Source organism: Acomys russatus, unplaced genomic scaffold (genome assembly GCF_903995435.1).
Source record: "Acomys russatus unplaced genomic scaffold, mAcoRus1.1, whole genome shotgun sequence".
Lineage (NCBI taxonomy): Eukaryota > Metazoa > Chordata > Mammalia > Rodentia > Muridae > Acomys > Acomys russatus.
Genome location: NW_026131810.1, coordinates 302,006 through 319,051, shown reverse-complemented (window position 1 = coordinate 319,051; position 17,046 = coordinate 302,006). Strand labels below are relative to the sequence as shown.

General features: G+C 37.4%; 1 gene segment (V, D, J or C); it reads left to right on the top strand.

Moving 5' to 3' along the window:
• LOC127186512 (immunoglobulin kappa constant-like) overlaps positions 1–17,046 on the top strand; it is a 670,804-nt gene that overhangs the window by 417,585 nt on the left and 236,173 nt on the right. Inside the window, 1 exon segment of the C gene segment in view lies at positions 12,897–12,909. Coding sequence covers positions 12,897–12,909 — 13 coding nt within the window.

Genomic DNA, 17,046 nt, shown 5'->3' with positions numbered 1-17,046 from the left:
GTAAATGTCCTTGGTATCACACTCTGTTAGAGGCAGCTGAGTTTCAGGAGACCATGTCTGAAACAAGGCTTCCTGTTCATCACAATCCAGGCACTATTTCAAAGTTTCATACACAAGTAGGGAAGAATGATAAACAATATCTTTTTGAGGATATACAGACAGCATTTTCTAGCATGATAATTCTGGGATTCAAATTATAGAGTTTAAATTCAGAGGCTAATATGGCCATCTATAATTTCCTTCCCAGGAAATTGATCCATGACTAAACAAATTTAGTTCTAAAATGCATACTCATTTTTTTATCCTGCAATCATACTTTTATTGTGGCAAAAATAGATCATCCATCAATAAAGGATGATGCCACATTAGCAGATTCTAGGATACTAACTGAGGTCTCAGTAGTGTTATTGGATTTGTGAGGTCCTTAAATCAAAAATTGCTTCTTTCTACTGACAATTGTTAATGAGCCCTATCAATTCAGATCACTTTTATCTGGATACTATTCACTCCCAGTGCAAGGTAATCTTTGTCTACTGGGAGTCACTTTCTTTTCCTTATCAGGTTAAGAAAAGTATTTACTGCTTTCTGAATGCCCTGCTCTCTCTAGAATTTTTAGGTAACTTATGTATTGTATTATTGTGTATCTGTGAATAATGATAGCTTGGCTTCTTCCTTTCCTATTTGTATTCCCTTGATCTCCTTTACCTCTGACTTCAAGTACTATGTTGAAGAGATAAGGAGAGAGTGGACAGCCTTGTCTTATCCCTGCTTTCAGTGGAATTGATTTAAGTTTCTCTTTGTTTAGTTTGATGTTGGCTATAGGCTTAATGTATATTGTCTTTATTATGGTGAAATATGTTCCTTGTATCCCTTCTCTATCCAATACTTTAAACATGAATGGGTGTTTTCTCAAATACTTTTTTAACATCTAAAGAGATGATCATGTGGTTTTTATTCTTTCAGTTTATTTATATGATGGGTTACATTGATGGATTTCCATATATTAATTAACTCTGCATGTCAGTAGTGAAGCCTACTTGGACATGCTGAATGAAATTTTTGTTTTTGATGTGTTCTTGTATTTGGTTTGTGAGTATTTTATTTAGTAATTTTGTGTCAATGTTCATAAGAGAAATTGGCCTGAAATTCTCTTTCTTTGTAGAGTCTCTCTGTGGTTTAGGTATCAAGGTGACCCTGGCCTCATAGAATAAGTTTGGCAAAGTTCCTTCTGCTTCTATTTTCTGGAACACTTTAAAGAGAATTGATATTAGCTCTTCTTTGAACATCTGGTAGAATTCTGCTATTTTTGGTTAGGAAGCTGTGGATGACTGCTTAGTTGCCTTAGGAGATCTAAGATTATTTAATTTGTCTACCTGATCTTGATTCAATTTTGGGAGTTGGTATCTATTGAGAAAATTGTTCATTTCATTTAGGTTTTCAAATTTTGTGGCGTATAAATAGGCTTTTGAAGTATGACCTAATGATACTTTCTTATTATAATTTTTTATTTTAATTTTATTAATTTATTCAGGTTACATCACAATTGTTATGCCATCACTTGTATCCTCCCATTCCTCCCTCCCTCAGGCTTTCACCCTATACCCCTCCCCTAAGTCTATGATGGAAGAGGACCTCCTCCCCCACTATATGGCCATAGACTATCAAGTCACATCTTGGTAGCCTGATTATTCTTTCTTTGAGTGCCACCAGGCCTCCCCACCAAGGAGACGTGGTCAAATATGGAGCATCAGAGTCACGTCAAAGTCAGTCCCCCCTTCCCACATAACTGTGGAGAATGTCCTATAGGTTTCCTCAATGTCTGTTGTTATGTCTCCCTTTTCATTTTTTATTTTGTTTGATTACTCTCCCATTGCTTTTTAGTTAGTTTGGCTATTGGTTTGTCTGTCTTGTTGATTGTTTCAAAGAACCAGCTTCTTGTATTGTTGATTCTTTGAGTTGTTCCCTTTCTTTCTAATTCTTTGACTTTAGCCTGGATTTTGATGAATTTCAACCATTTACTCCTCTTTGGTGAGACTGTGTCTTTGTGTTCTGGAGCTTTCAGGTATGTTGCTAAGTTGCTAGTATGAGATCTTTCCAATTTCTTTATAAATACACTTTGTGCTATGAACTTTCCTCTGAGCACTGCTTCCATTGTGTGCCATAAGTTTGGGTATGCTGTACCTTCAGTTTCTTTTAATTCTAGAAAGGTTTTTATTTCTTTTTTTCATTCTTGACCCAGATATCATTGAGTATGGGGTTGATCATGATTTAGTAGGTTTTCTGTTGCTATAGAGTTCTAGCTTTAATCCACGGTGGTCTGACAAGATGCAAGGAATTATTTCGATCTTTTTGTATCTGCTGAGCTTTGCTTTGTGACTAAGTATATAGTCGATTTTGGAGATTGGTCTGCAAGGTGCTGAAAAGAAAGTGAATTCTTTCCTGTTTGGGTGAAAAGTTTTTCATAATATCAATTAGGCCCACTAGATTCATGACATCTATTAGTTTCATTGTTTCTCCATTCAGTTTCTGTGGCAATGATCTATCTATCCGTGAGAGCGGGGTGTTGAAGTCTCCCACCATTAACATGGGGGTTTTGATGTGTGATTTAAGTTTTAATAATATTTATCTTTTATGAACGTTGGTGCTCCTATATTTGGGGCATAGATGTTCAGAATTGAGATGTCCCCTTTGTGTATTTTTCCATTCATAAGTATGAAGTGTCTTTCCTCATCTATTTTGATTAGTTTTGGTTGAAAGTCTATTTTATTAGATATTACAATGGTTAATCCACTTCATTTCTTGGGTCTTTTTACTTGGAATACCTTTTTTATTCCTTTACTCTAAGGTAATGTTCATCTTATTGCGAAGTATGTTTCTTGTATACAGTAAATTGATAGGTCCTGCTTTCACATCCATTCTGTTAGTCTGTGGCTCTTCCTTTGGGACTTGAGGCCATTGATGTGGGGAGGTACTAATGATTAATGGTTATTGGCACCTATTTTTTTGATGGTTGTAGTGGGTAAGTGTGTGTGTGTGTGTGTGTGTGTGTGTGTGTGTGTGTGTGTGCGTAAGAGAGAGGCAGAGAGAGAGAGAGAGAGAGAGAGAGAGAGAGAGAGAGAGAGAGAGAGAGAGAGATTTCTTTTCTTTTTGTGGATGTGATGTTTTCTTAATAATATTTTTTTATTTTTTACATGTACATTTATATTATTAAACACACACACACACACACACACACACACACATATAATAAACTACATACAGCATGAAGAACCATGAGACAAGCAGGACATACATTAATTTTACATTCATAGTGTTGTGGTTATTTGTATTTGGCAACTTTGAAGAAAACATCTTCCTATCTTGGTGAGTCTAAAATTCTCAGTGTAAATCAACATCTATCATATCTTATCTCTATTAACATAAAACATATCTAGACATTAACTAAGTTGCTACACAATAAGGCTTAATTGTGAAACTAAACTATTTGATCATCAACACTATCAGAGACTTGAGAAGGAATAAAATTAATTACCTGAGTAAACAGGAAGTGCAAGTTAGCAACTTCCAAATTGAAAAAATGACAGAGACAGTTTGCTGCCTGAACAGTCATTCATAACTCTCTTTAACATTGGAGCATCTTCTTCAGCATTCTGTCCCAGTATATCTGACATACATATGTGTACGTCAGGTACTATTGAGGACTTAGTTACCCTGTCTTGGCAGAATTTTGCCATCGAAACTGCCTGTATCCAAACATGCTTATATTTAGGCAGATTTTTATCAGAGGTTGAAATGAGGACATTTTACACAGTGGCTAGTTTGCCATATTCAAATCCATCTCCGTTGGAAGGCTCTTTGATGTTCATTATCTTCCTTGAGGTTGGTTGCGTATTACTACAAGTTAACCTGTCTTATTGTCAAATAACCAAAAAAAAAAAAAAAACAAACCAAAACAAAAAAACCACTAAAACGCCTTTAAATAGCATATAATGTAGAATTCTGAGATTTTTGAAGACCTTATGTAACTACTTTACCTTATCTGCCTATGGAACCATATCTAATACACATAGCATGTAAATTCCTGTGATACAAATAGACTAGTACTTGATATGATCATGCGTTGATCAATTGACAATTAACTTTTATAGCTTACTTATCCAAAGCATCCTGCAGTAGCACTCTCAATGTATTGGAGGCAAGCCTTGCATTCTACTTGAGTGGTATGGGTACAATACATCATATTAGAGTAGAAATATATATGTGTGTTAAGAATAATCTTAAATTTGAATTCTATACCAATGTATCAAAAGCAAACTTATTTTCATCAATATACAATTTTTTATAACAATGAATTAAAAATAACATTGCGAGCACAATTAAGGCCTTAGGTTGAGGTGTAGATTCAATAATCTACTTTTTGTCCTATCATCCCTATAAATTGCTATATTCTCCCTTATTTCTTTTCATCCCCTATCTCCAAACCTAAGAAAGAAAGATAAATGAAATAAGAGTCATTCCTGACTCCAATTTCTTTTCTCTCTGTATAAGGCCAATAATAACTTCCTGCCAATTCTCAATGAAAAAAAAGCATCTGTAACCCAAGAGAGCAAATTAAAACCCTACCCAACTTTGGTCTTTTCCATGGTGCTAACCTCCAACATCATGTCATCCCCTTTCACAAGGGAAACACTAGGGCTGAGGTTTTGAAGCCCAGAGTTTGGTCCTTTGATTGCTCAGTTGTCACTGCTGTCCTCATGATAAGCCCTGTTCATAGCAGCTTTACTCATAATAGCTAGAATATGGAAACAGCCTAGCTGCCTATCAATTGAAGAACAGATGAAAAAATGCGGTACATTATAGAATGAAATACTACTCAGTTATTAAAAAAAGGAAACCTTGAAATTTGTAGGCAAATTGATGGAACTAGAGAAGTTCATCCTGAGTGGGATAAGCTAGAGCCAGAAAGATATACCTATTACATACACACTCATAAGCACACTTTAGCCGTGTAATACATGACAAACTTACCACAATTCACAAACCCAAAGAAAATAAGTAGCAACGAGGACCCAAAAGAAGATACTTAAATGTTACTCAGTAGGAGAAACAGAATAAACATTAGAAGAGGTTGAATACAAGAAACAAGGAAGAATAGGAAACACGAAAACAAATGGCTAAGATCAAACACTCAAACGACACCACATGCTGGCGAGGATGTGGAGAGAAAGGAACACTCCTTCATTGCTGGTGGGAATGCAAACTAGTACAGCCACCTTGGAAATCTATCTGGTGCTATCTCAGAAAACTGGGAATAGAGTTTCCTCAAGACCCAGCTATTCCACTCCTTGGAATATAACCAGAAGATGCTCCAGCACACAACAAGAACATTTGCTCATAGCATGTTCATAGCAGCCTTATTCATAATAGCCAGAACATGGAAACAGTCTAAGTGTCCCTCAGTAGAAGAGTGGATAAAGAAACTGTGGTACATTTACACTATGGAATACTACTCAGCTATTAAAAAAGAGGAATTCCCGAAATTTGTGGACAAATGGATTGAGCTAGAAATGATCATAATGAGTGAGTTCACCCAGAAGCAGAAAGAATCAAATGGTATATACTCACTTATATCTGCATACTAGCCCAAGGGGCATGTCCCACGAAAGCCTTCATTTACCAGGAAAGAGGGATAGAAGTGAGAACATCCTATTGAGACTGTAGGTGAGAAAAATACAGGGGTTAGAGAAGTAGGTGGATCCAGAGGGTCCTAGAAACCTACAAAAGGAACATTATGATGGGTGAATCTGAGCCCAGGGGTTCTGCTTGATTAAAGGCACCAACCAAGGACAAAATGTGCAGTCATCATCAAACCCCTGCCCAGATCTAACCAAGGGACAGAACATTCTCCACAGTTAAGTGGAGACTGCGGACTGACTTTCACAGCATCTCTGGTGCCCCATATTTGGCCATGTCCCCTTTGTGGGGGAGTCCCAATGGCACTCAGAGGAAGGATAGCGGACTACCAAGAAGAGACTTGATACCCTAGCACCATATTCAGGGGGAGGAGGTCCCCCTCGGTCACAGTCATAGGGAAGGGGATTGGGGTGAAAGTGGGAGGAAGGGAGGATTGGGACAATGTATGGGATGGGATAGAAAATGAGATGTAATATGAATTATTTTATTTTTGAATAAAAATGTGTTTAAAAAAAAAGAATAAATTAGTTTAAAAAAATAGAAAGAAAGAAAGATAAAGGAAAAGAGAGACATTCCTGGGTCTGAACTCCTTTTCTCTCTGTATAAGTCCATTAATAAATTGTTGCCAACATTCCATGAAATTAAACATCTGTGGCCCAATACAGCAAATTAAAACCCTACCCATCTTTGGTCTCCTCCTGAGTGCTAATACTTAGACTCCCACCTACCTACCTAGCTCAAGTGTAATACAAGTATTTAATTCAAAAGTTAAAATTCTCATCTGCAGTGTGTCTCTGGCTTATCAATGAAATCATCTGTCTCAGTTGATGTTGGTTTTGGAATCTGTGGGACATGAAGAAAAATGGCTATGTTGGACAGTATGACACTGAGGGCATAGATATGAGGAATTATTTTGTTCTTACTTTCTGGTTCACTCACTTTCTTGTCCTCTGTCTGTCAAATGGTAAGGAGATTTGTACAAGCACTGAGTAATTGCCACATGGTGATTGTTTTGGAGAACTTGTGAATTGAACAATTATGGGGTCATGTAGGCCTCTTCCAAGATACTATGGAAATGTGTTTGAGACTTGAGAGTACATGGCATATTAAGAATCTCTGTACTTAGTTTCCACAGAAAATGAATAGATACTTAATAATGAAGTAAAGAATACAATAGATTTTATAGGGAGAAATAGATGCCAAGAATATTGAATGTCTTTGATGAAAGTTTAGGCAGATGATAAAAGCAACCCAAAATGGCTAGTCAGCAAAGAGAGAGATTTACAGCTTCCCAAGCTTTTATAAACTCATGTTAACTACTGTGTGCTCTGCATCGTAAACATTGTGCCCCAGGATTTAATGGCTTACACGGTTTGGTTATAATCTTGCTTTCAGTCACTTGCTTGGGGATTTCTTATATGTTCTTTTAGACATGGGAATGCTCACCATGTACCATATCTGTTTATGTGTAGAGCTCATTACTTTTCTGCTCTTCTTACTTTTTTTCCTTTTTGAGACATGATCTTTTTGTATAGCACAGGCTAGATTCACACAGGTGCTCCTCGTCAACATATGACAGGAATTCAGTGATTAAAGACATTTAACATAACCAGCTTCTCTTTTTACAGATATGATATGATGTTACAGAAAAAAATCGTGTCTTGAGTTTTCCAGGAAGCTGTTGCTTTAACTTTTACAAAGTGCAGGAGCTGTAAAGACTGATGGAGTCACAAATTGTCTCAATGTGTTTTGTACTTTAAGACAAGCATGCACATTTTAGGGTCAGAGAAGGAATGATATAATTTCACTTTATAGTGTTCTCAGAACTTGTGTTGAAAACTGAATCCTCAGTAGAATGTACTAATAGGAAGTGAAAGAAAATAAGGCATTGCATCTAGTTAGGAGCACAAAATAACTATAGTGTGCCTTTCAAGAAACATTTTTGGAACTTTGTTTATTTTGTGTCTAGAAATTGGGCCAAAATCTCTGTGTCTCTCTAGATTTCTTTCCATCCTTCATTGTTTGAACAAAGGTGCACTACTTCATGTACCATTTATCACTATACTCTGTCTCAACACAGGCCCAGAAACATTACATTGAGCCATGATGGGTAGGCATGTAAGATTCTACTAGATAATGGAAAAAAAATTTTTAACTTATTTTCATGGGTTTTTTTACCAGTAAATCATAGCTGGCGAACAAAGTTTTCTTGGTTTCCTCATCCACTCTGGCTCCTACAATCCTTCTGCTCCATCTTCAGCAGGTTTCCCTGAGTTCTCCTTCATGTATGACTATGCATCTTAGTATATGCTCCTGCCATCTGCCATAGGAAGTCTTTCTGATGACCATAGGCTAGGCACCATTCTATAAATATATCAGAATATTATTATGGAATCATTTCACTGACACTTTTTTTGACCAGTATATACTAGATAGTATGTGTGGGTTTTATCTAGATTCTTTTTCCTGGCATTCCAGGAAATGTTGGGCATGGAATGTCTCTTGTGGCACGGACCTCAAGTTCGACCATTATTTATTTTTTGTCTATTTCTTCTATTATTATTATTATTATTAATTCATTCATATTACATCTCAATGGCTATCCCATCCCTTGTATTCTCCCATTCCTCCCTCCCTCCTATTTTCCCCTTACTCCCCTCCCCTGTGACTGTGACTGAGGGGGACTTCCTCCCCTTGTATATGCTCATAGGGTATCAAGTCTCTTCTTGGTAGCCTACTATCCTTCCTCTGAGTTCCACCATGTCTCCCCATCCAGGGAACATGTAGACCAGTATTTAGTTGGCCACTACCAAAAGTTATGGGCCCCATTACTCCTTTCTTCTGTCTGTCCTTCCCCCATATAATCCTCCTTTTACCAATCCCCACCTGTCCCATGTGCCCTCACAAAATCTATTCTATTTTCCTCTCCAAGGGTGATCTATGCATCCTCTCCCTAATGTCCTTCTTGATACTTAGCATTTCTGGGACTTTGGATTGTATCGTAATTATCTTTTACTTAGCATCCCACCTATAAGTGAGCACATATCATGTTTGTTTTTCTGTGACTGTGTTGCCAGACAGAGATTAATTTTTTAATAGTTTCATCAATTGTCCTTTAAATTTCAAATTGTCATTTTTAAAAGCTGAGTAGTACTCCATTGTCTAAATGAACCACTTTTTAAATTAATTTATTCTTGTTACAACAAAATGGTTATCCCATCCTTTGTATCCTCCCATTCTTTCCTCCTTCCCATTTTCCCCTTACTCCCCTCCCCTATGACTGTTCCTGAGAGGGACTTCCTCGCCCTTTATATGCTCATAGGGTATCAAGTGGCACTCAGAGGAAGTATAGCAGGCTACCAAGATGAACCATGTTTTTAAAAATCCATTATTTGATGGACGGAAATCTAGTTTGTGTACAGTTTCTGGCTATTATGAATAATGTCACTATGAACATAGTTGAGCATGTGTTGTTGTGATAGGATGGAGCATCTCTTAATGTATACCCATGAGCTGGTCTTGAGGTAAATTGACTGCCAATTTTCTGTATTACCACCATATTGATTTCTATAGCAGCTGTACAAGTTTTCACTCCCATCAACATTGAAGGAGTGCTTACCTCTTACTCCACATCCTCATCAGCATGAGCTGTCACTTGTGTTATTGATCTTAGTCATTCTGATAGCTTTGAGAGGGAATGTCAAAGTAGTTGTGATTTGCATTACCCTGTAGGCTAAGGATGTTGAATATTTCCATAAGTTTTTTTTTCGGTGTTTTCAGATGACTCTATGGAGAATTCTGCTTAGATATCATCCCATTTTCAATAGGACTATTTGATTTGTTGATGAATAGTTTTATGAATTCTCTATGTATTTTGCTTATTAGCCTTCAATTGGCTGTGGAGTTAGTAAAAACCTTTCTCAGTCTTTCAATTGATATTTTGTCCCATTGATAGTGACGTTTGACTTTACATTGTAGAAGCTTTTCAGTTTCTCAAAATCCCATTTCTTAATTATTGATCTTAGTGCCTGTACTATAGATGTTCTGTTTAGGAAATTAATTCTTGTGTGAATGCTTTCCAGGCTATTGATATTTTCTCGTGGATCAGTTTCAGTGTATCTGGTTTTACACTGAATTCTTTGATTGACTTGGAGCTACATTTTATGCATTGTGATAAATATGAATCTATCTGCATTCTTCTACATGTAGATATTTAGTTAGAGGAGCACTGTTTGTTGAAGATGCTTTTTTTCTGTTGAGCATTTGCATTTCTGAGTTTTTATCAAAAATAATGTATCCATAGTACAATCTCATTCTGACTCTACTGAGTAATTGTGACCCATCATTTTAGTATGTACCCACAATAACCAAGTGGAGAGCAGGGAACTGGAAGTCATGCCCCTGGGTTACCCTGATTTCATAATAGAGTGGATCTACTTTTTGTTTGCCTAAGCTGAGCTCCCTGTAAACTTGGATTCCTATGAAGGGGATAGATTTTTGTTCACACTAACATGATTCTAACAGAATTTAATTGTCTTTATTTTGGAAAATATGGACGGGAAGACTATTCCTAAACCTCAATAAGGTGAAAATATGAAACTGCTTCTCTTCAATCTTTTATATGTTCCTGAGAGAAATGTTCTCATCAGATGCCTTTAAAAAAACTAAATTAATATATGAGGCAAGTGATAACTTTGAGGACTGTCTTAGATGTGTCTCATTGTGATAAACACCACGATAAAAAAACAACAGAGGAAGGAAGAAGGTCAGTTTACAGTTCCACATAACAGTGCACTATGTAAGGAAGTAAGGGCAGGAACTCTACCAGGGAAAGTAGCAGGAAACAGCAACTAAAACAGAAGCCATAAAAAATGCTGCTTTCTAACTTACTCCATGGTTCACTCAGCCTGATATCACACACAACCAAGGACCACCTGCCCTCATGGTGGCACTGCCAACATCTGCCTGGGCCTTCCAACATTTATTATTAACTAAGATAATATACCAAAGACTTGTCCAGAGGTCAATCAGATAGAATCATATTGTCTGTTGATGTTTCCCAGATATCCCTAGTAACAATTTCACAGACAGACAAGCAGACACACACACACACACACATACACACATGCACACACACATACACACACACACAAAATCCCCAGAAACATAGTAGATTGCAATAATGTGTTACTTTGAATTCCAATTGTATTTCTGAAGTATAACACACTTCATTTTCTCTTGTGTTTCAAAAACAATTACCTTTCTATCTCTTAGGAAGAGACTTTCCCCTCTAAATTGCTGTGATTGTTGGTGTCTGTTGTGTAAGCACATGTGCATGTGGTTGACCACAGAGGACAGATGTGTGTGTATGTTTATTTGAAGGTGGACTTATAGGCAATAGGAAGAAGCTCAGTATAGTAGCTAGCTACTAACCTCAGGTCATCTGGAAGAAGAGCAAGCACACTTAACTGCTGAGTCATCTGTCAAGCTTCTGAAAGATTTTTCTCGTGTCAAAATTTGCTACTTAAATCATTTCATTGAGTGAACTGGTGAGATGTGTCAACCAACGAAAGTGCCCTCCACCAAGACAAACAACTTGATCTTTACCCTGTCTGAACATTGTAGGGCAGGATTGATCCCACTGGATGTCCTGTAACCTCCATGTGTGTGCATCAGAATAAACAAACATGTGCACCCATGCATACATTGAAATACCTTAAGAACAAATAAAAGGCAAAATATAATTTCATTGATTATAATTGCTATATAAAATTTATGTATATTTAATTTATATAAACCGAATGAGTTAAATTCATCTGTGAAATATCAATAGCCACAAACACTAGAGACCCATCTATCACTTCTAAAGTGTTCCACTAATCATTTTTCTTGATAATTAATTTAATATCCATAGTGTTCCACTTTTATAATAAACACGTAGGATATACCACCCTAATATGGTATTTACATGAAGTAAGCCCACAAAACTATAGTATAGGTAGCACCTAACAACCAACAAAAATTGTTTTACCACTGTATGATCAAAACAGTTGTTCAGCTTGAAAAGAAAAATTGCATACATGTGTCTTCATTTTTATTCCTTCCAGTGTTTTTGTTTCATTCCTTGAACTTTACTCCAAACAGTTCAAAGAAATCAGTATAAAAAGATACAGGATTTTTAAAGTGTCTGTTATTTTACAGATGGAATGTTTTTTACATGTTCTTTTTCCATCACACACCACATTGTATTTTGCTACTGTCACCAAATACATACAACATATTTTATGTGATTTTTGCAATAATGGGAAGCATGAATGACTGTTCATTATATTTATATTGAAGCGCTAACCCTAAACTTTGCATATTGCTCCCTAGGGAGGACACACCCTTTCTAGCTCTACATAAAAGCTCAGTCTTCATATTGCAGTGACTGATCAGTATCTTGAGCCTGCCCTTCAAAATGAAGCTGCCTGTTCTGCTGTTGATGTTGATGTTGTTCAGAATTCCAGGTGAGGACAGAAGGAAGTGAGAAGGGAGAATGAGCAGGAAGGGTGAGAACTGGGTTTCACTGCTGATAAAATGTGTTCTGCTCATGTATGAGAAGACTGGTTTTATCCTCCTGGATGAGCCTGTGAGGTTTACATCTGTAAGAGGGAGGTCCCTCACGGGGGGAACCTGTGCTATAATGAAGATTATGACATAGACTGAATGGGATGTTCTGAGTTATGCCTAGAAGGCCACTAACGCTTTCATTTCATTTGTTTTGTTAAAAAGTTATTTTAGTGAATAAAGAATTGTATGAGAAAATTGATATTTCATTTGAAAATAACTATCAAAAATGAAACCACAAAGATTGTTCATGAAGTGTGTCCATAACTTTGTACTTCTCTGTCATTATTTCAGCCTCCAGCGGTGATGTTGTGATGACCCAAACTCCAGTCGTCTCTGCTTGTCAACCTTGGAGAGCAAGCCTCTATCTCTTGCAGATCTAGTCAGAGCCTCCTACATAGTTATGGAAACACTTACTTGGATTGGTACCTACAAAAGCCAGACCAGTCTCCACAGCTCCTCATCTACTGAGGTTTCCAACCGAAATTCTGGGGTCCCAGTCAGGTTCAGTGGCAGTGGGTCAGGCACAGATTTCACACTCAAGATCAGTAAAGTGGAGCCTGAGGATTTGGGAGTTTATTACTGCTTCCAAGCTACACATCTTCCTCCCACAGTGATACATGTTCTAACAAAAACATCCTCACTTGGGGAGGCCCAGCTGCCAAATATGTAACTTAACTGTAAGACAGAGAGAAGAGCTAAAGAACTCAAGATTATGGGTTACAGCTGAAGGGGACAGGTCATCAGTCAATCATATATTTTTAGCTCCATTGGCTACAATCACACTGACATCAATTTGCCTCAGAAGAATGGTAAATTGGTGCCCTCTCAGCAACCAGGAATGATGGGGGTAAAGCTAAGTGAAAACCCATTCTGATCCTAGAGACCCTGTATGCCTTTGTCAGTCAAAGTTATGCAGTAAACAGATTAGAAACTATGCCTGTTTTGACCCAGGAACTTTCCATAGATTATGTGGGTGATCTGTGGTCAGATTCACTTGTGTTCCACATGGTAGGGATCTCCTCTGGGTGGGAGACCAACACACTGGGTATTTTTGGCTGAGAGTGCATTCTGGGACACAGAGCATAGGTGCTGTGTGCAGGCAGATGTATGAGCAGATGCTGGAGACTGGGCATGCGCCGCAAGGACTCAGAAACTTTCCATGGTTTGGTTGGATGACCTGAGGTCAGATCCATTTGTGATCCATACCATGGTGTCTCCTCTGGGCTAGAAGACCCAGACACTGGTGTTTGGTGGCCCACAGTTCAGACTAATACACTGAATGCATGCATGTCTGTTTATAGTTACATGCTGGGGACAGAGACTCTGCAGATAGCTGGAAATGTTTTTAGTGGATCAGCCATGTGATCTGGTGTCAGATTTGCTTGTGACCTACTCCATTACAGTCCTCTTTTAGCTGTGAGAACCAGACACCTGTGTTTTGTGGCCCACAGACCAGTCTGGACTGCTGAGCGCTATATGCTGCATCATGGTGTGTGGCTAGACACTGAAGAATGCTCACATACCTGCAGTGACCTAAGGAATTTTGTGTGGATTACATAGGTGACAGGAAGCTAGATTCACTCATGTTCTACACCATGTGTTCCTTTCTTACCTGGCAAACCCCAGCACTGCTGTGTTTTGGAGCTTTCTGATTGGTGCTTCACTGTCTGTTCTGTCACTGCTGTCCTGCTGATCACAGTGTGTGATTGGTGACAGCATCTTGGCTCTCCCTCCACTGTTTCCCACGGTTACATTCTTATGAACTTAGTGCCCATCTAATAGGATTCACTCTCATTTAACTTAATCCCTGCCTGTTCTCTTCATGTATTAGTTTTGTTTTCTTTCTGGAAGTTGAGGTTTGGGACTGGTCTTTTTAATTGAATTTAATTGAGACAATTTGACCTTCCAGCACCTGTATGTTTGGATAGTTTTTTACTATGTTTTCTATATGTTCATCTTTTTCTCTTCTTTTGAGAAAATGCATATTATAAATTTTTAATCATTCAGTGTTATCCCATATTCTCCTTGCGATGTTCACTCATTTTCAGTTTGCTTTATCTTTATTTATGGTATATTTTGAAATGTAAAAAAATAAATAATATAATATTTTTATTCACACTCCTAATTCTTTTCTTCCTTCTGACATTGAGCCTTTTAATCTCAACAGCCTCCATTCCAATGTAATTCTTTTCGCACATCGAGGTAATTTTCTTTGCTTGCATGAGCATCAGTTGTGGCTTATGTACTTGAACATAGCTTGTCAATGGTACAAGACTGAAAAGAATAACACAGACTTTCCCAGCAGCTATTAATTGCTGATAGGATGTTAATAAAGAGTGGGAACTCATCAGGCTCTCTTCCATTTGTGATAAAATACTGATGAGTCCAATCTTGTGCAGGTAACCACAGTAGTGAGTTCATGAGTTCAAGGATAATGTCTTAAACTCACAGTTTCACAAGTTTCCTTTCTGTCCTTTGCTTCTTACATTCTTTCTACACCCTGTTTGAGATGTCATATGAAACTGAATGGGTGATGTACATTGTCTCTGGTGGATAAGTGTGAGCCCATTATGGCTAACTTAGTACTCACAATGGTACTGAGCCTCTACATTAAGTAACCCCACCAGCAAAAAGCAATGTCTCTGATGAAGGCTGACAGAATCATTAAAATATAGGTATAAAAAGAAAGTTTTAAAACCATGCCTATTTATCAAAATACTAGTTGTAAGTTACCTCAAAGAGTGTATTACTTCTTCAGGCATGGACTCTCGACTAGATTTGTAACACCAAACATTTAATTTCTGCCATTGATTGGACACATGACTTATCAGAAAGCTCTAAGTTAGCCACATGATACGGATTATTGCACTAGTTAGCATCCTGCCATACAGCTGGCCATTATTGTTGGTAATGACCTTCACAGTTGAGCATGATTTCGATAACTTTTTTCTCCATTAGGGCTTGCAGAGCACCTTCCAGAACAGTAAATACTGGCTAGCTAGGAGGAGACTTTCAGTTGAATTCCCCCGTGGTTTTTCTATGTTCCACCACCAAAATATATGGTGTCATTAGCAATAGTATTTATGGTCTAGTTCTTGTGTGCAATCAAGGTAATTGACCATAGTTGTATGGTTTTGTGACTTTGTGGGCTTCTCACAGTGATAGTTCCTACCATGACACTAGGAACTTTGTTTTATAAACTGTGGTTTCTAGAGTAGGATTATCCACCATGCAGTGTGCTTCACTGATTCTGTTTCTAAAACAGGATTAGTACATTATGACTTTCCATGCCTTTTAAATACACATTCTTACTTGGTTACACAACATCCTGTTCTCTCCCCATATTCCTTCCCCAATCCTTGTGTAAGCTTCTTGGTCCCTTGTATTCTCATTGTCTACTTCCACATCACACACAACTGCTCTCCCCTCCCCCACTCTTAAGGTTTCTTCTCAATCCCTGCATCATCAGATCTTTCTTACTTCAGCCTTTACACTAATGACTCTAGATTATTCATTTAAACATAAATATGCAATGTTAGAATTCACAAATGAGACTGAACAGGTAAAATTTGTTTTGACTCTCAAATAAAATTTTTCAGTTCCAGATATTTTCTGGAAATTTTCCTCATTTCTCTTTATTTTGTATTTCAAACAATAGAGATTCAAGTGCACTTCAAAAGTTTGCTCAAACTATACTTTCTATGACAATAATATTTATTATTCATCTCTTTTACTTTTTCTGGATAAAGACCAAAGATATACTTTCTAGTGGTTTTTTTGTTTGTTTGTTTGTTTGTTTGTTTTGTTTTTTTAGTTTAACTATGGATAATGGATTTAATGGACCACGGGAAATTAAATTACTAACTTACTCATTTAACATTCAGAAAATAATAGCTGTCTTTCGGTAAAATTGATGAAAAGGGGAGCAATCCATTGCTGGCCAACTTGAAGATAACTTTTTCATATATGTGTCTTCATTTTCAAGTCTTCTATTATGTTTTAGGTATTATCCAGATTGAGGGATTTTAGCATGTTCTTTTCCCACCAAGCACCATATTTTTTAAAATATTGTCTCTCCTGACAGAGAATAAATTTTCTGTGAGTTTTGGGAGCATGAGAAGCCTAGATGACTCTTCCTTCTATCTATACTGTAGCACTAAGCAGGATCTTTGCATATTGCTCCCTAGTGACGACGCACTCTTGTTAATTTGAGATAAAATCTCAGTTACTATCTTGTAGTGACTGATAGTCTCTTCAGTCTATCTTTCAATATGAAGTTACCTGTGTTGCTGTCAGTGTTGCTATTCAGGATTCCTGGTGGGGACAGAGGGAAGTGAGAAAGAAGAATTGGTAGGGAGCATGGGCCTTGGATCTTACTGATCATCACGTGTGTTCTAGCTATGTATGAGAAGACAAATCTTATCCTCCAGGATAGCACCTGTGAAGCTTACATTTGTGAGAGGCAGGTTTCACAAGGGAGATAATCTGTGCTATAATGAAGACTATGACATAGATGGAATGGCATGGTATCCTTGATGTTAAGAAGCCCCATAGGGTTTTCATTTCACTTGTTTTGTTAAAAGGGACATGTAAGTGTAAAAAGAATTGTATGTACCTACATTTTCAGCACTTTGGCCAGTGTCCAGCTTGTTGTCTCAGTAACTTTCCTTATCCTCCACTGGGTGGCTTCTCTCAAAAAACCCCTATGTTGGGCTAAAATCAACTTTTGAGTGAGTATTT